Source organism: Alexandromys fortis, unplaced genomic scaffold, assembly GCF_014885135.2.
Source record: "Alexandromys fortis isolate MF-2015 unplaced genomic scaffold, M_Fortis_MF-2015_v1.1 scaffold_57, whole genome shotgun sequence".
NCBI lineage: Eukaryota > Metazoa > Chordata > Mammalia > Rodentia > Cricetidae > Alexandromys > Alexandromys fortis.
In genome coordinates, this window is record NW_026067941.1 from 761809 (window position 1) to 781833 (window position 20025).

Sequence of the window (20025 nt, forward strand, 5' to 3'; positions counted from 1 at the left end):
CACATCTACGCGGGACAGGGCACAAATCCCCAACGTCTGAGAGCTAGGTCTTAGCTACTGCATTGCTTCCAGCTCTCCAGACGATCGTGAACAGTTGTTCCCTTTGAGTCTCTTTTCAAATCATCTATAAAATAAGCAACCATTTGGACTCATTCTAGAAATCCTTTTGAATCTGACATTCCAGCAACTTCTAAGTGTCCAGAGAAAACCTCATCCAAGCTAGCCCCTCTTTTTTGTTTGACTTTCATGGATATGTGTAAACATGATATTGGAGACTTTCAAGAGAACACACTCTGAAGGTTATCGTCTGGGAATCTAGAACTTTCTCTTTGAAAGGCCCACAACAGAGAGCTTTGCTTTCCTGGTAGCTCATTCCCACTAGGCATCATCTCATCTTTACTACTTGCTTCTGAGATTGATCTAAATGTTCCCAGTCTCTTAAAGCACGAATGTTAAAATTAATAGGCCTTTACAGCATGGCTTAGTATTGCCTCTGTGGCTCCATCTTCTCTAGCCGCAACATTGCTTTCCTGTGGACAATTCTAGAACGTGCCAGAAGTTTTCCTGACACTTTAGACTCACTTTTGCAAACTGAAATTAGTACAGGCATTTACCTCGGTAGCAAAATATATATCCTGAAGCCGTCGGCTTCCTTTCACACCATGCTAGCTAGTATGTTGTGAAGGTGGCCAGATGGTTTCTCAGTCACCTTGCCCCATGGTTCCTCTCTCTACCCCAGTATCTGGACTCTCTACCTACACTGGATACCAAACAAAGCTGCCTCCCCACCCCCACCTCAGTTCCTCTCCTCTCCTGACCCTGGAAACACAAACCACTCCAGATGCAGAGCCACACGATTAATTAAAAGCACCCCACGCTGATTAAAGTCTTAAGCTACAGTGCCAGGCATGCTAATTAAGCAAGTGAGGGAATTCAGAGCACAGGAAGAGGTGAAAGAAGAAAAGTGGATGTGTGTCAGGGCGCTGACTTCTGTTGAGAGAACAAATCAGACGACAATGTGACCTGAGCCATCATAATGATAGATGGTGTCTGAGACCACAGAAGATTGACGTCCCTCCGCTGGCCACTCGACTCCAGGAGGGTGGTTGACTGATGTGGCTACAATGTAGACTGTAGTGCTTCCAGAGAGGGAGCCCAAGCCCTTCTCAGGATCACCCCTACACTAGGGCCCGGGAAGAATGTGGCTCCTGGAGCAGGAGATGGGATCTGCACAGCATTGTCTTGGCAAGCTCTTCTACCTTTGTATAATACAATAGAAGTTTTCCAGGCGCTGAGCAGTTCCTCAAGAACACAGAGATTTGCCATGTGACATGGTGACTTGAGTACTGAGTACAGAATCAAAAGAAAGGAAAGCCGGACCTCGGAGACACATTGGCACGTCCATATTCATAGCAGAATTATTCATAAAAGTTAAAAATGGAAGTTACCAAGGGCCCATCAACAGAAGAACGGATGGACAAAATACGGCATGTACTTACACTGGAATGGTATTCAGCCTTCAAAGGAAGGAAGGCAGAGTGATGGCACATGCCTCTGATCCAGAACTCTGGAAACTGAGGCAGGAGATGTAAAAGTTCAAGGCCAGTGTGAACTACATGCTAAGTTTGAAGCCAGCCCTGGATACATGGAGAGATCTTATCTTAAGAAGCTAAAAGGGAAGGGAGGGAAGAAATTCTAGACAAACTTTAAGGACAATATGTTAAATAAAATGGGTAAGACACAAAAGGACAATGATGGCAGCACATATGAGGTCACTAGAGAGGCACAGTGAGAAATTAGAACGGTGGCTGACAGGGCCTGGAAGTAAGGAGGGGGAATGAGTTACTGCTGAATGGATACGGAGCTTCAGTTTGGAAAGATGAAATGTTCTAGAAACGGCGACACCATTTTTGCAGGCCCTAATGCCCACGAGCACCCAGAAACAGTTACAATAGCGAGTTTCATGGTATATCTATTTTATGGCCATTGTTAAAATGTTGAAGAAATGGTCTTTGGCGTGGGCTTTGGCTAAAGGCTCCTCTCCAGAAGCCCAGAATTGACATGAGAACACCCGCTCAGCTCCCAGGGTCAGTGACAAGCAGGCTGGTGCATTCATGCTCCTGAGATATTCTGAGGTACAGTAGTAAATAAGCATTCATTTCTCAGCTCCTTAGTGTAATCTTCCTTGGACAAAGGTTTTGGAGATAAGTCTTCTATCATGCACTATCGTTTGCTTCCTGATTTGAAAAGGTAACATCACATTTTATCTATCCAGAAGTTACCTTTCCTCTACACCCTCCAAGAGGCTCAGAATCCAAATGGTTCCTATGATGGTGAATAGCCCCTGACTATAAGGATTTGTTTCTTCTATGTTTAAATTTATGTTTATGTGTCTGTGTGACTTTATGTGCACTGTGTGTGTGCAGGTGCTCTCTGAGGCCAAAAGAGGGCCCTGAGTTCCCAAGAACTAGAGTCCAGCAGCTGTGGGCTCCCTAATGTGGGTTTGAGAGCCTGAACTTGTGTTTTCTGAAGGAACAGTATATGTTCTTTACTTCTGTGGCATCTCTGCAGCCCAATCCTGACTTCAGATAACACACGTCTTCCCATGTACGGCCTGTGGGCTCTTTTTTACTCCTCCTTCCCCTTACTCTCCCTCCTTGGATTGCTTTCCTGAGAACCACACTGATTTTCTTTCTTCTTTTCCAACTAAGCTTAACTTCTTTAATATAGTATACCTTGGCTTGATCTTAGACTATATTAAAGAATATCACCATTTACTTTTGTTTGTGTGTGTATGTATATGTGTATATGTGTGTGCATGTGTGCCAGAGGCAAACTTGACTGTCATTTCTCAGGTTCTCAACATTTATATTTATTTATTTATTTATTTATTTTTATTTTTTCAAGACTGAGTCTCTCACTTGCCTGGAGCTCACCGAGTAGGCTAACTTGGCTCGTTAACCAATCGCAGGGATCCACTGTGCCTGGATGTCTGACATGGGTTCTCGACACTTGGCTCAAATTCTCATGTTTATAAGCCAAGCACTTTTGTTGACTGAGCCCCATCTCTACCTTTATCAATAGAACCATCATCATTGTCGTCATCGTCGTCATCACTGTTATCTTCCTTACCTCATTGGTCTCATGACCAAAGACTGCCAATTTATAAAACAGTAGCCTGGGCTAGGGAGGTGATGAGGGACAGAATAGAGCAAAGGACCCATCCCAGATTCAACACCTATCCCTGGTCTTTCATTCCTAGAGGTTATCCCTAGCGGCTGGAGGAGTCGATATGGTCTCGTGAGGTCTGGCTGCCTGTCTGCTTTCCCCATACTTTGCAAGATGCTTTTCTCCAGCAGTGGGGCCCTGCTCTGCCTGTTGCAGCTCTCATCCCAAAGGGCGCCTGCTCCTCTGCAGAGTCCATGCAGAAGCATGCTGTCTCCCATGCGCACAGTCTCTGTGTGCATCTCTCATTTGTTTAAGTAGTTGACATCCTGGTCGAAATGTGAGTTATTACTCCATCTCTACTCTTATAATTGGATGCTAATGCCACAGTGGCTGATGGCTGGAGTTAATTTAAATGTCCAAAAGGCTTCCTAAGTACCCAATTTCCTTCAAAACTCGAGAGAGAGAAAGAGAGACAGAGGAAAGAAAGGGAAAAAAGAGGCAAGAAGACCCATTAAGAAACTCGAAGAAGCTCCTGGGGAGCTGTCAAGCTGCATAGATGTGGCACTCGGTGCCATCGTTCATGCTGTCCTCCTGTCTCCTATTCCAAGCAAGGGAAGTGTAGCCGAAGAAAGTTGGTCCCCTTCTGGGAGCGAATTAACTCAGCAATGCATATGCATCTCAGGAGCATGGTCTCCGGGAGCTTTTACAGTCTCTCCTCAGGCGTTTCTTTCCTTTTGTGGACTCTGGCTACATTTCCAGGTTTGTTTCTTCTGACTTGGGCCATGCAAGGAATTCATCGAGTTTTTGGAAGCCCTTCGTGGCCAGGACTGTCACCTAAGGTTGAATTCCTCCAGGTGTGTGGAATCCTTAAATTTACTTCTCTTCTGAGCAGTGGTGGGGTAGGGGTCTTTCTAACTCAGCCACTTGAGAGAGGCAGCTGCCAGGACACTGGTCCAGGCATTGAATCCCAGTTCATTTAAGATATCCTTTTAGGATCACCCTTGCTATGGCCTCATGGAGAACAAGGAAGCAGAATGTACTTTGTCCACCCTTGACACTGGGAGTGATTCCAGACTCGCCATGGCCAATGATATAGTAGGGATAACAGGGCCAGTACATGCTTGAGATTTGTTCATGGGTTTGACTTTACCTCCTGTGCCTATGGCATCTCTACAAGAAGAATTTCCCAGGTCTCCACTTCCTCTTGGGCCTCAAAGAACCTGTGTGCAACAAGATCTGAGTCCCACCTGCAACCGGATGTCAAGCCAGCTTGAAGCAGAGCTACCCAGTGAGAGAGCCGACATTGCATTGTTCTATCAGGCTACGGGTGTGAGAATAAACGTCCTACTGAGTCTGTGTTAGCCTAGCAATTAGATACACTGCTGTGGCAACAGCTGACTGAGACACAGGTGCTGGGGAGAGAGTTACAGAAGGGCACAAAAGCCTTGCGAGAGGTGGTGGGAAAGAGTTAGATGGAAGAGAGATAGGTTTTAATGTGATAGCTTCTTTCTACCCTGGGCATCGGTGCCACACCCACAGTGAGGTTGGTGGTAGCAGGTGCATGTTCAGAGACTTTTCATAGCTCCGGTATGGCTCAGTGCATCATCTCATGTGTTCTACGCCCGTCATGCTCTCTTAAATCTATGTCTATGAAGGAGTAGATCTTAAGAGAGTCCAGCCAAGTGAAAAGTACCAAGAAAGACTCTGGGATGAGAACTTAACTCTCCTGATGCTTTTGGTTCATTGGACTGACTTCCTGGTATCCTAACCTTGGAAACTAGTTTGCTTTGAACTTTCTGAGTTCTCCCAATTATGTCTGAACCATGGGGCCAATGCAAGAGGAAATATTCTTGAGTGTGCCAGTATTGCCAATACTGTGTCCCCCTGCCTATAGGTAGGAGTTCTAGGGTCAAGGTCACTGATACATACATAATAACTCCATAATACATACATAATAACTCCAGAGCATGAAGCTTGGGAGGCTGAAGGCTGAGCTTCAGTCTGCTCTAGATACATTGGTGACCTTGGACAAAGCTCTTCCCCGCAATCAGTCTTCAGGGGATTCATTTTCAGATAGGTGGATAAGCCATGATATTTCCGAGTATTGGTCACAAAACTACTAATACCCATGGTTCAGGAAGCATTCTGCAGTGAACAGTAGCAGATGTTGTGGAGGGCGGCAATTTGCTGCTATTAATAAGTATAAATGCCTAATAGGAAGCCAGTTTGCTCTGGGATCTTGGACAGCTAAGGAGTGAGTGCAGGCGCCGGAATCAGCAACATATGCTGCTCCTCATTAGCTAGTGGCGGTAGCTGGGGAGCAGGGCGAGGAGCGCTAGGCGTTCTGCAGAGCCTCAAGAAATCTCTATATCCCCCCACTTCAGCTGATCCCTGCACCTCACCCCATTCTTGAGCCTCCCACTGGGAACTCTGCCTCGGTGGCCAGCATGCCATCATCCTCAGTCAGACCCTTCCCAAGGGGAGCGTGGAACCCTCTCCTGCTGCACAGTTGGAAAAGCCAGGGCCCACAAAGATTGACCAGCTTTCCCAAGGTCACTTGGCAAGGTGGTGGTAAAGGCGGAAAGGGAAATGAAGCCAGAGCTACTTACTGGCATCCGGCGGGTCTTCTAGGCACCGCTGGCTCTTCCCACATATGACCCAGGGGACTGAGGAACCTGTCACTTTCACAGCCACACCTAGGACTTGGCTTGCAAAGTTCACAGACATACAGGATACTTACTATAAGGCTAGGATGGGTTGGCTGAGTTTGGGGGTGAGGTGATCACCTTTGTAAGCAAAGAAGCCAGCACCATGTGGGAGCCCTAAAGAGAGACCAGTGGTTGCTTTCTGTGCACTACGTCCTCCTCGGGGGATATGCTCTGGCTCTTGCCAGCATAATCAGAGAAGGAAATGAAGGTTGAAATAGCTGTGTCTCGGTGACAAGTGAGAAGCTGGAGTTGTGGGGGAAAATGGAATTGGGTCTGAGAACTGTGTCTGCCACTTCTTATGTGCTGTGGGCGACTCCACTCTTTGCTACGCTTCCTCTCCTCTACTCCTGCTGGAGGGCTGGGGTTACTTGGGATGGCACAGATATGAGTGTGTGAGCGAAATGCCAATATTAAGTGTTCATCCATTGTTCCAGCATCTTACTCAGCTAGAAGTCATCTCTCCCCCACCCCCACACCTTGTATTCCACTCATGCACGGTCGATGAGAACAGGCATGAGAGAGAATGCCTGTCTTCGTGACTGCATGTGTGCATGAGTGCAAGAATGGATGCACACAAAAATGCATGCCTGCATGCAAACAGAAAGGTACAGATACATGCATGAATGAAAGATTGAATGAGGGAAACTGGTCCCCATCAAGCTCTTATACCTTAAAAAAAATCTCATTTGGCAAAATATTGACTCTATCTCAAACCAACCATTTTTGGATAACTGTCTCAAATTCAGATTATTGCCTCAAGTCTCAAGTTCACCTTTTCAGTAGGAGGTTAAAGTCTCTGCCCTTTACAGTGTCATACTCCCATCACACAGCTGTCTCCACAGACCTAGTCTCCAGAGCTGTGGTGGTGCAAGCTGGGCACTTTCCTAGGCCAGCATGCTCCAGTGGAGAAGACTGGCAACCACACTCTCATCCCACACAGACAGCAGCCTTGCCTACATTCAGGGAAAATAGAGCCAGAGTAAAGAACAAGCATTCTGACATCTTCTCAGTTAAGACGCTGAAAGGGATCTTGGGGATAATCTATCTTCTGTCTCCCACCCCTTGGTGGTTTCAGGGATTGCTCAAGGCTATGCAGTTTCCATTGCTATTCTTTTGCCACCCAATACAACCAATATGGCTAAGGAGCTAATTTTTGACCTAGTTTTCAGGTCAAGGCTGAAGGAAGAGACAAACTCAGAGGACCGGAACCTATTTGGGGCAGTGGGGGATAAGGGCTCCCTCCCCAGCCTCCATCTAGCAGGTGAAAAAGTAGCTTTTGTACTGGGGATCAAAGCGTTGTTCCTGCTCCAGCCACCTCTCACCAGTGACACCAACAAAGGCGGTGGGCTCATGTGAGCCGAGGCTGGGGACCCTGCTGGCTGAGTTTTCTAAGCTCAGCCTGCTCAGCGGGGGCCTTTGTTCCTGCAGCCAAGAAGGAGAGGGAGGAGGAGAGGTTGGCACAGGGATGCCTAACTCCAGGCCCCACAGGCAGCTGAGACAAGCTGGTCTAGAGGCATATGCCGAGTCCTCCTCTGGCTGGCTGGCTCTGCCTCTTCCTGGGAAGCAGCAGGATAGGTGGATGGGCCTCCTCTGCCCAGAGCCCTTCGGTTCCCCCTGACTTTCTCAGTCAAGGGCATCACTGGCCAGCTTTGCTCTGGCTACGGAAACTTTCCACAGTCCATTCATGTGAGCATGCATGCAGCAACCAAGGGAGTATGTCATAGCATCTGATCACAGCAGCGTTTTCTCCACATCCTTGCTTACTCTGGGCCAGGAGAAAACACCTCACTTTTCCTTGCAGACATACCGAACTAGACATGTGTATCCTTTGAGCAGAGGCAAATATCTTCTTTCTAGAGGGAATTTGATTCTGGGAAAGCCACTGTGTCCCAGAGCATGAACAGCGACACCTCTCATGGAGGAACCTTAAGGGTTCCCCTCTCTCAGGGGCTGCTGTCTTTGAGAGATGGCATGCGTGCCACGAGGTCACCTGAACTTTTTTCCTCCCCACCCACCTCTTGTCAGCACCCATCCAGGCTCTGCTTGTAGGATGGGTCCAGACTGCTGCTGGCGAAGTTAAGGAAAGAGTCTCTGCTCACCAGGTCATCTGTGCTCGCAAAGGCATGACACATTCCCTTCAAACGAAGAAGATGCTGGGAGGGAGGGCATTTTATGCATGGGAGGGCAATAGTTACAGTACAGCATGCTAAGAGGAAGGGGTTCCGATGTGTGGGCACAACCTTTCTGAGGGGTGATTTGGCAGCGGTGGCTGAAACCTAAAATAAGTGACCAGCAAGGTTCCCTCTGCACTCTTTCCAGAAGAAATCCCAGCGACCTGAGCCTGTGACTGTGGCTATTTGCTGTGCTGGTGATCATTGGGAAAACCCTGAATGTCCATCCACAGGGTGGATTATGGTGAACTGTCCACACCCGGGGACAACAGTGGTCTGAGATCTATTGACATGATAACCATGATCCATCATTGAGTTTAAAAAAAAAAAAACATGATTCTGAAAAAAAGGCATTTTATGACACAAATTTATTTTTGACAGGGTCTTAGTATGTGTCTCGAATCAGACTCTTTCTTAAGTTAAACTTTATTGTAAAGAACTTGCAAAAATTATGCAGGGAAATTAGGCATATTTAAAAATCTATACATCTTGGTGAACCTCTATACAGTTAGAATAGCCATTGTGAAGCAGTGCAGCTCTTTATATTAGATTTTATATCTTCACTATCAAATATACATTTTTTTTCATTTTACCTCCCCTCCACACACACAATAGTGAAATCCTGGGGGGAATTAATACTAGAAAAACAATGGCTTCATATCCTCTTTTATGACTCATGCCCACAGCGGCCATTCGGCCCTTCCCCAACATCCAATGTCCATGCCTTTTCATTCCCCTTCCTACATGTTATGCAGCATCCACATGTGCATCTGTGTGCCTCTGTAACACATATGTTACAGGCTGTGATCTGCGGAAGAGGGAGCACAAGCAGGTTTTATGTGACCTCACCTAACCTGCCTCCTACCCCATGTATTTTCTTCTTTTGAGCAGAATGGTATTCCATTTTACACACGTGCCAGGTTTTCACTGTTCGTTCAGCAGGCCGAATCCTTACGAACCCTCCTTCTGGCGTCTCCTGAGTGCTGGAATTACAGGTGTGCGCCACCGTGTCGAGATCAGTGTTTAGTTTTCAGAGAACTATGCGGCTCTCCGTAGTATGGACAGGCAGATTTGGCATAAAGAATAATTTCTGGCGAGATAGTGAAGTTGCTAGCAGGCATTAACAGTAGGAAATTTGAATTTTCCACAAATGAGCTAGAAGTTTGGGTAAACCCAAAGTGTATCTTAGAATCAAAGTGTTACTTGTTTTTTATTTTTAACATTCATATAATTTCAAACATTCTAGAAATATGGGGAGGATTCAAGGCTGGTTCATTTTGTGGCTGTCAGGACGGACCACTGTCTGTCTATTTTCTCTTGGCAAAGTTAACCAACTCATAGACTGGACAGTCACTGACACCACAGTGCTCAGCCAGGAGCTTTGAAGAAGAAACATCGAGCCATCCCCACCCAACACGGAGAAGTCTCCACCCCCTACAGAAGATCCTAGGCAAGGGCTAGAGTTCCTCTGGCTGTGGTCCCCATGGGTGTAGACTCCATCATCCTGTGCTTGGGGCAGGTTCCCTTCCCCATATGGCAGTCAGTCACGGGGTGCTAGACCAGCACTGGGGAGACCTCAGACCCGTGTGAGCATCCTAAACTCTTCCCTAACTGGAATTAAGACCTTGAAAAGATGTCCTCGCTTCAGGGTGGATCTCCACTGTCCTTCCTAGGAGAGCAAACCCTCAAAATGCACTAAGACTGGAAAAGGCCAAATTTACCCCATCTTGAGAACTGGAGCTGTGTTCACAATGGGATTCTTAGTTCTGTCCTGGTTCTTATGTCTGTGACAGAGTTGGAGGATGTCGATCTGGCACATGCTTTGAATTCTATGATGGTAAAAGGCCACAGCTTGTGATGATGAACTTTAAAGCGACCAACTGGTACTACGGCAATTTCTCTCTCATTAAAATAAACAACAGAGTAAGTAAAGGAATCAATATATCCATGAGGATCTTTGGCTAGACAAGCCTGATGGGATGGAAACCTCAAACGCTATCAAATCCATCCCGCATTCAAATTCTGGCCTCAGTTCCCCACCTGTCCAATGAGAGTCATGAAAAACTGTCCTCTCCTAAGCACCAGGTAAATCGTGTGTGACCTGTTTGTCTGTCTCTACGTGGGACAAGAAAGACAGTCAGGTTCAGCAGTGCGGTGTGAATGGTCACATTTCCCAAGGAGGCAGAGATGAGCAGAGCTTCACACCTCTGTCTGCCGGGTGCTAGCTCCCCCACACTGAACTTGGGGCAAAAGAGGATGGGTTTCCATTTGGAGGTTCGCTTTCCAAAGGGAGTGGAGGGGAGGGGAGGCAGCACACCCATTCCACGTCTTGTGTGGATGATGAATCTAATCAGCATCACTTTAGAGTCCAGAGTGGCTCCTAGCAAACGAGAAATGACTCCCAGTACTATACGGAGACGGGAGACTCAGCTAGGTCAGAAGTAATTGCTGGTCCAGGGTGTGAGTGAAGGAGGAGGCCTCTGTTTCTGCCTAAAGGGGTATTTTCAGCCGACAAATGTGGGTATCCTGGGGAAAGGTTTGGAGTGTCAGTCCTATTCACCGTGGTGAAGTTTAACAGGTAGAAAAGCTGGGAGGGAGAGGTATCTAGAAGTGTGGTGTCTGCTGGAGGAGGAGAGCAAGTGGGTCCCCATGACTTGGGATTGGGCAGGAGTCACAAGGTCTGGAAACCAGGACACGCAGCTGAAGGTACCTGGCTTTTGCAACCTAAGCTCTTCGCTCCACCATTTCATAGTTCAGCCGGGCACTCGCCATCCTCAAAATCTCTGAGACATCATGCAGACTAAATCATATAATGCACACAGGAACTGAAGACCTCCCCTGGCCGCATCCACCCCAAATCGTTAGTGACCGTCATCACATTCAGGACAAACAGGGCGTTGGCTTCTACCAGAACAGATGGCATCCCTCTGAATGAAAAGGTCAACTTTACAGTTCAACTTCAAGGATGACTAGAGGTGACTAGAGGTACCCGGTTAACCACTTCTGCCCTCAGTGGCCGATGATTACCTGCCAGGGAAAGAATAGGACTTGAAAAAAAGCTGAGATGGGGCTTTACAATCTCATTCTAGAACCAGTTACCAATCCCTGGTAATACCCTAGGGTCTCCGCTATGCAGAAATTCTTCCCATTAATAGAGACTTAGTGATACAGCCAGAACCCAAGTTCTCCCGCCAAAATCCTCTGTTCTCCACCCATTATCCTTTCATGTGTATGCATGAGCATGTGGGTATATCAACACTGGATATCTTCCTTATTTTCTTCACTTTATATTTTGAGACAGTCTCTCGCTGAACCCGAAGCTCACCAGTTCTGCGTTAGCTGGGATGCTTGCCCCAGGGACTCTCTGGTTCTACCTCCCAATGCTGGGAATATAGATTATGCCACTGTTCCCAGCTTTGTGTGGCCACAGAGGATCTGAACTCAAGTTCCTATGCTTGCTTGGCAAGTACTTTAATGACTTAGCCATCTCTCCAGACCAAATTTTTCTTTTGATTTGAATGGCACAGAGAAGGAGAGAAATGTCAGAAGGTCCATTCTCTTCCTCATACTACCTGGGCAGACTGGGTGCAGGCAACGAGCAGTTTAATCAGATGAAGCAAGGACAGAGGCATCTGCAGACTTCTCCAATTTGACCTTTCCCTGATCTCTGGGAACAGACATAATCCAAAGCTGGCCATGGGTCTGGGACAGAAAATTGAGCTGGTTCCTGGCCAAGCATGAGAGGCTATGGTGCATGCCAGCATGTAGGGACGTGGGTTGGCACCAAATGTCTGGCAGGCCAGGGTCGGGCAGTGAGGCCCAGCATGGTAGCAGTTGGCACAGAGTCCGGCAGTCCCTGCAGTGCCTAGGGTATGAGGATGCTGTCTCCCTGTTTGCTGAGTTTGCAAACAAACCTGCAGACCGCAGGGCTGAGGCAGCAGCGAGGCAGCAAATGCGGCTGTGTAAGGCAGGGAGCTTGCTACGAGTGCCAGCCGTTGGCAGCTGCCTTTCCTCCTCCATCAAGTCTGTTTGGTAGACCATTATGAATGCAGCATCTTTAGCTCCTCGGGGACTAGTTTGGGCTATATGTCCCTCCTGGCAAGCTCACTGAGCTGCTGCTGGGGAGTTGCAGGCCCCCTCAGGAATCCTCTATATTCAAGGGGACAACCAGTACTCCTGTGAAGTGCTGGAAAATGGGGTAAAGACAGATTATCAAGGGGTTTTGCAAAGAGCCCCCAAACCTAGCTGAATATCAGAACTGATTTCATAGTTGTTAAAAATACTGATGCTTGGTTAACCGTAGCAAGGACTCCTAGCAACCCAGGATATGGAGCCTGAACCAACCATCTTCTGTAACCAGTGGTGGGACCGAGACACCAACCCAGTCACAAAATCTGTGGCCCACAACAGGCCCTGCCTGCAACATAATCTGGGGACAATGATGGCTCAGAGCTTGTGGGAGTGCCCAATTGATGTCTGGACTAACCTGAGGCCCAGGCCATGAGAGGGAGTCTATGGCTAAGATAGGGAAGCTGGACAGCTCAGAGATCTAGGGGAGAACCAAACACAACTTAATAAATAAATAAATAAATAAATAAATAAATAAATAAAATTAAAAAGTCAATGAAATGATTCCTAATGACATTCTGCTATCCTCAGAGATCGGTGCCTAGCCCAGTTGTCTTCAGAGAGACTTCTTCCCGAAGCTGATGGGAGCAGTCAAACATTAAGTGGAGTTCTGGGAACTCTGAAGAAGACAGGGAGGAAGGATTGAAGGAACCAGAGGGATAAAGGGTGCCAGGAGAACACGGTCCACAGAATCAACTAAGCAGGGCACATAGGGGCTCACAGAGACTGAAGCAGTAACCATGGAAGCTGCGTGTCTGCACCAGATCCTCTGCATACATGCTGTGGTTATTGTTAGACTCCTAACAATGAGAGGAGGAGCGTCTCTTACTCTTTGACCTGCTCATGGGACCTGGTTCCTCCCATTGGGTTGATATGAGGGTTTGTGCCTAGTCTATTGCATCTTGTTATACTAAGTTCAGTTGATATCACTGAGAAGACTGCTCTTTTCTGAAGGGAGATGGAGGAGAAGTTGGTCTAGGGAGAGGGGAGGTGGGAGCAATTGGGAGGAGGGGAGGCTACAGTTAAGATGCATTGTATGAGAGAAGAATAAATAAATAAAATCTAAAAAATAGAGGTGCTCAGGCCAGAGACCTGAATTTGATTCTTGGAGACACGCATAATGAAAGAAAGGCCTGACTACTACAAGTTATTCTCTCTCTCTCTCTCTCTCTCTCTCTCTCTCTCTCTCTCTCTCCCTCTCCCTCTCCCTCTCCCTCTCCCTCTCTCTCCCTCTCTCTCCCTCTCTCTCCCTCTCCCCCTCCCCCTCCCCCTCCCCCCCTCTCTCTTTCTCTCTCTCTCTCTCTCTCCCTCTCCTCCCCCTCTCTCTGTGTGTGTGTGTGTGTGTGTGTGTGTGTGTGAGAGAGAGAGAGAGAGAGAGAGAGAGAGAGGGAGAGGCAGACAGACAGCTACACGCATACAGATACATACACAGAGAGACACATAGACATACTTACATACAGATACACACATACACACAGCTTTAAAAATACGTTCAGGCAGAGTCGAGCCTGGTCAAATCAGGCTATCCAAGGGCTAGAATGGACTAGCCGAGATGGATTTTCCCAAAACATTCTCTTTCTCCTCACTTGATGATGGGCTGGGTTTGGGACAACTGGTCTTGCCCAGGAAGGGTGGAGTCAGAGATGTAAGGGGAAATGTCCTTGTATTAGAGTCTGACAGACCCAGCAGGCAGAAGGCTGTAGAGACAGAGATGGGTGAGGCTAGCACTAACACCAGACAGCATAGCTTCAGGATTGATGAAGCAATTTCACAGTCGTGATCGTGTATGACCCCCACCACAATGTGACAAGGTCACCATGTCAGGGATGGCAGCCCCTATTTTACAGAGTAGGGCACAGGTTAGAGAAGGTTAAGTGACTGACTTAAGGTCATGCAGTGCAGCGCCCGGACTCATTCACATCTTGTCCTTGACCTCCGAGTACTCCCTGGCACGGCACAGCCTCCTTTCTCTGAAAAGCCCTCTATGGCAGGGACTAAGTGGTAAGAGTCCCCCTGCCTATAAGGAAAAACTCTACCTGAGTCAGTTGCTGGGCAGTGACTTCAAGTCATAAAAGCACTGGCATGAAAGCATTGGTGTTGGCCAGGTCCCAGACAAACATATCTTATAATTGCTTTTAGAGCACGTGTTTCCTGGCAAGCTGTCTGTCTCCATATTCCAGACACTCTCATTCAAAACTCTATCTTATGAGACTAGACAGGACTCTGGGCCATCACAGACTATAGGCCATCATTCCTTACGGAATGTTCTCTCCCTGGCAGGAACCAGGATGAAATGCTGTCCTTGTCTTCAGGGGAAATATTATTATGGTCTTGGATAGCAGACTTCTGGGCTGGTATATGTCCCAGGGCAGAGTATGCATATCCAGAGAGAGAATGCATATCCGGCCTTGGTCCTCAATCGGGAGGGTCGAGGAGCAGGGGCTAACAGGAGCTCACAGATGGCCAACTCTTCAGGTCTAGCTGAATTCCCCATCCCTGCTCCCAACATGCTAGAGCTGAGATCTGAAGTCCCTGCTGTGGGTTGGTTTTCCTGAGCCATGCCCTTGGAGTGACCTTCCCAGTAGTGGTGAGGAACTGAAGACTCTGCAGTTGGGGGAACAGGGAGCTTGAGGCTCAGCTTTGTAGGGCATCCACTCTGATTGTCCCATCTCAGCTTCCTGGCCTTAGGAAGAGTCCATCAGGACCACAGGCACTCAAACACTCAAAGACAGCATGGGTCTAATAAAATTGGCTCTTTGACACGGAGGGCTTGGTTAGACATGAGGGCATTTAACGCAGAAGGGTCCATAGTTGGCCGTCTTCTTCTACATCTGGTTCGGTTAGATTCATTAAAGACTGGAGGATCTCCCTGGCCCTGTGCTTTTCTCTGTTCCCACCTCAGAGAACACAGGAGTAGCCAAGTACTGATGGAAGGAAGCTAGCACTGAGCACAAAACAGGCACATCACCATGGGTGTGGCAGACAGGCTCCTCTGACTTGGTGGTCCCCTTTCGGTTTTCTAAGAAGAATCTTAGCAATCACTCAGATGGAGCCCCACTGACTATTTGGCATGAACGGGCTCATGTCCTGCCATTTCTGAGAGCACCAGCAGGGGGCAGGAGTGAGAGCCCTGTGTTCTCCATGACCTCAGAAGCATGACACCTTGCTTGATGGGGCTTTGCTTATAGGGCAGCCTTTTCTCCTTTCTTCTTTCTGTCCTCTGTGACTACTGTGGTTTGAGTAAGAGTAGCCCCGATTGGCTCATACATTTGAACACTTAGTCACCAGAGAGTGGCACAGGATTAGAAGTGTTAGGAAGCATGGCCGAAGCATGCCACTGGTTTCAAAAGCCCTTGCCAAACCCAGAGTCTGCCTACAGATCAGGCTGTAGCCCTTAGTTATTGTGCCAGTGTCTACCTGCCTGTTGCCGTGGTCACTGCCGTGATGATAATGGACTAAACCTCTAGAACTGTAAGCCAGCCCCCAATTAAAAGTGCTCTCTTATAATAGTTACCTTGGTCGTGATGTCTCTTCACAATAGAGGAGTGATTGAGACAGATGGTGACCAAGCTCCTGGTGACCCTCGTGGGCATTATTCTACACGTCGAAACTTAGACTTCGTGATTCTGAAAAAGTTACCCATAGTCACGCAAGATCATGAGCAAGCACACAGGAAGAGCTACCAAAGCATAGGCTGGCTACATGAAGCTAGTTCAATCACCCAGAAGCCCATATAATATATCCTTTCATTAGTCACCCCCTGCCCCATGCATTCAGGGTCTGCCAGTTATACAAATTTGAAAGGAAACAATAAGAATGGGCCCACGGGATGGTGAGATGGCTCAGTGAGCGAGAGCGCAAGCCTTTCTGATTCTGATCCCTGGAGCCCACACGGTAAAAGGAGAGAACAAACTTCCTCAAGTCATCTTCTGACCTCCATGCACGTGCATATGCCTGTGTGTACATGCATATAAGTAAATAAATACATTTAATTAAAATATTTTCAAAAAGAATTAGGCACACTAACTTATGAATAAAATCTATGAAGCATTCAACTGTATTTCGCTGCAGTGTGTGACATGTGATCCACTCATAACTGTAAAAATGAAGGTTGCTGAGCTTTCTTCAGTCTTGGAGAGCCCCCACTTTCATCTCCAGCAAGCAGATGGAGAGTTCCATCGGGGACCAGAGCATGGGTTGGAAGCTGGGAGACAAAGAGTGAAAGACCCTTGCAGGCTCTCAGCCCATCTGCGCTCACCAAAGCCCTGCGTATCCAGGGTCTTCTCCCCAGTATAGGCAGTAGTGAGGCAAGTGGAAAGGCAAACCCGACCTAGAGGCCATAGGTGTTCAAAGCGTATGCATTCATCAGTGCGCACACTTGGAGGCAACTGCAATGCCCTTTATCATAAGACTTGCTAAAGATGCAGACACAATGTGATAAAGGAGTATTACTAGGCTCTAAAAAGAGATGTGCTGTCAATTGAGAAAAAGACACGGAGGAGCCGCAAGTACGTGTTACTAGAACTGAAAAGGCTACACGTTGTATGAGTCAGCAACATGTCCTTCTGGGATGAGGGCAAACCAGCAAAATGTGCCAGCAGACTGTTAGGGCAATGAAAGCATTCTATATGACATCAGCATGACAAATACAAGCCATTACACGTTCATCTAGACCATAGAGCAGTGGGGAAGGCCATGGGGGCTGGCAGACGGGTCTGTGGGGATTCTTAATGTTCAAATTTGTGATTAACCTGAAACAGCTTTTTAAAAGGATCTATTAAAACAGGAAGGGGGAGGAGGCAATATGCTATGTTTTCATGTTTACCAACTTTTGATGACTGTGCTCACATACATGCATGTGAGCTCCTTCCTTATACAGTCTGTCATGCATGACACACCCAGTGGACATGGGGAAGTGAGAACGGCTCTGCCAGGATTGCCTGGGACTTTGCATTTGCTAAGAACCCTGACACGGAGATCAAGAACAGGGAAGGACTCAGAGTTCTGGATTCAAGTGATGTGATAGGACAGATTGAAGTGGTTAAATAAACTTCGCGATGAACATGAGTACCCCCTCCCTGGCTTCTCTAAAGGGAAGTCAAGTATGATATATGCTCAACTGTTCATGCCTGCCTTACTCATGTGCTTAGCTGTGTGTGTCTAAACATGCGGACATCACCATTTCATCTGAAGATTTGTGCCTGCCACTCTTGGGTCAGAGTTGCACGCCTGGGCTGATGTACATCCATTGCCTACACCAAACCCTGGAGTCGCTCCGGCATAGCCATTTGAACACTGGACTATGATGTAAGGACCAGATGGGCATAGGGGCAGAGGACCACAGCAACTGCTCAGCAAGAGCTTGACTCTAAAGGAAACAGTCCCAGAAAAGCCTGTGGATTCAGCCACCGCTAGCAGGAGCCCTGTGCTCACACCTAAGTCTCGGTGCCACCTAAGTCCTAGCTCATCATCCCTTAGTGGAGAGAGTGTCTTTGTGTGGTGGGCAACTATCGTATAACTGTTTCCTCCAATTGTGACAATCCCTCTTCGGGGACACTCTCAAATCTGCAAGGTCTCCCCCGAGGTTATAGAAGTCTAAGCAAGGCTTAGGGAGTGGAGGTAGAAATTCCTCAGTGGAACTGCCTTCAGGCTGTGCAGGAAACTCTAGAGATACTGCTCTTCTGAGTCACTCGCTGGGGTGAGTCTTTTGGTGATGCAATTGCTCAAGTCGGCCAGGCTCCTATAATTAACCCTAGTAGACTTACTGGCTCACCAAGCCAGGCTTGGGAAGAATCGTTTCTCTGTCTGCCATTGGTGTCATCTCTGGGGTGAAGCAGCCATCAGCCACACAGGGCTGTACTGTGGGTCCATGATCGCCTGCATGGGCGGTGCTGAGCAAAGGAGAGTGTCTCAGCCATCCGGCCCCAGCTCTGCCTGGCCTCTCCCGGCCTCTGGAGGCTGGCCAAGTAGGTCAGCCCCTCCAGACTACTGCTTTCTCACTTGTAAAACAAGAGTCTCCATCTCCCTTTAATGAGCTAAGACAGAAGGGAAACTGAGTCCACTCCCTTTCCTTCCCCATCTTCCCTCTTGAAGTTGACCCAGCCCTTCTAGACCACACCGAAACAAAACAAAACAAAACAAAAAAGGATCAATTTTAATTATAAAAATCCGTTTACCGTATCGATAAATCATTCAGGGCCCAGCCTGGTTGTGGGGAGGTTACACCAGATACTGGCCTAATATGTCACTTTCCCCCTCCGCCTCGCTGCTCTGAGACCGCCACCCTCCCTACTCTCTGCTTCAATATTCATCTTTGTCATTAGGCTGTGGGTTATTAATGATGCCCTGGGCTGATGGATGGGAGCCCAGATGTTCGGAAACACACTGTGACTGCTTGCAACTTGGTTTCCAGTGGACCCTTGACAAGGGATCGTGATGGGCTTCCTCCTCACTTTCTAGGGGTAGGCAGATACGCCTGCTGGGGCTGGGGCTCTTTTTCTATAGTGCTCCTTGGTGGAGAGAGTAGACGACCCAGGGGCACAGACTGCCCAGCGGGTGGCAACACAGTGCTTTGTGCCCATCAGGATCCCTTGGCAACAGGTCTTTAAATTAATTAGCTGATCAGTTAATATTGTTGTTCGGGTTATTCCTTATGTGATCAGTGAGAGAGGTGCCATCTGCTTCAGATGGCCATTTGGGGGGCGGGGAGGGATCTTTTGTGGGCTCCAGTGTACCTGATATTGAGGGTTGTACCTGATAGGGTGTTGGTTTAAGGGGTAAAAGCAGCAGGGATGCTTGGCTCTAAAGTTTAACCCCCCATCTGCAATCCCCTAAGTCAAGGGTTCAAATTTACACAAGCACACAACACTGAAATTGAGGCTTAAACGAGAATGCAAGCAGTAAAGAGCAAGTGGCCCGGTGGCACCAGCTCCTTTTGCCATGGATTCAGAAACCCACGTCTTCATTTCCAGCCTCTGAGGCTTTACCTTGGGCATGGAATCCTAAGGCTGACATGTGTGCCTACAGCCAACACGGGACCATGGGTAAAAACACATGCCAGGCAGGAGGAGGCTGAGATTCTCCCTGCAATTCTAGAACCTTCCTGACCTGGGTCTAGTTGGCAGACAGGTGAAATAGAGAAACCTATGTAAGAGGAAAGCCAGCAGGCTGCTAGCACCAGAGGGACAAAGCTCACAGGTGGTTTGTGGGAAGGGACTGCAGGACTCTCCAATGTGCTCTACTCATTTGAATCCACAGCCACCTCAACATTCAATTTCCTAGGGAGTTAGCAGTCAACTTTTCCCCTCTGTGTCACCACTGAGCAACCTGGAAGGGCTCCCCACAATCCAGCAGCTGTGAGCAAGTTCTCTGGCCTCTCTGAGCCTCAGCGCCTTCACTGTGGACAGAGCTAATGATCTCTGCCTTGGCTGATATGAGAGCCTCCCAACCATAGACTAGCTGGAATATTTCATCCCCATTAGCTGGTCTTCCAGAAGACAGAAAGGCGATACTATTCAAAACCTACCTACTCGGCCATTGGCTTCATTGATTTTGCGGGACAGAAAATTAAAAACAACATCCAGGAAAAGACACAGGGTTGTGTCTGGAGTCATTGCAGAGGCCCTGGGCTCCAAATCTGGGCTGCAGGCTTGCCTTCTGTACCTCGGTGGTGAGACCTTTAAAAGTTAATTTGACCCCTCTCACCTGCTTCCCCAAGATTGTTGTACTAATAGTGAGCAGATGCTGGACAGGTTCAAGGAGATAGTGTCTGAAAAAAAGGCACTTTGGAAATTGCAAGTCTGGGGAAGACCGTGGTACCCTTTCATCTGCCACTGTTGTCCTATCAGCAG

The 20025-nt window shown here is 47.9% G+C and overlaps 1 protein-coding gene across 4 annotated transcripts in view; it reads right to left on the minus strand.

Moving 5' to 3' along the window:
* Positions 1–20025, minus strand: part of Plxna4 (plexin A4) — a 450745-nt gene that overhangs the window by 109315 nt on the left and 321405 nt on the right. Inside the window, exon 5 of one of the 4 annotated variants that reach the window (XM_050147956.1) lies at positions 10459–11074. The exons of the other annotated variants lie outside the window; for them this stretch is intronic. Coding sequence (XP_050003913.1) covers positions 11057–11074 — 18 coding nt within the window. The 3' untranslated portion in view covers positions 10459–11056. Of the gene's footprint in view, positions 1–10458; positions 11075–20025 lie in introns of those variants that run through there. 4 annotated transcript variants of the gene reach the window in all.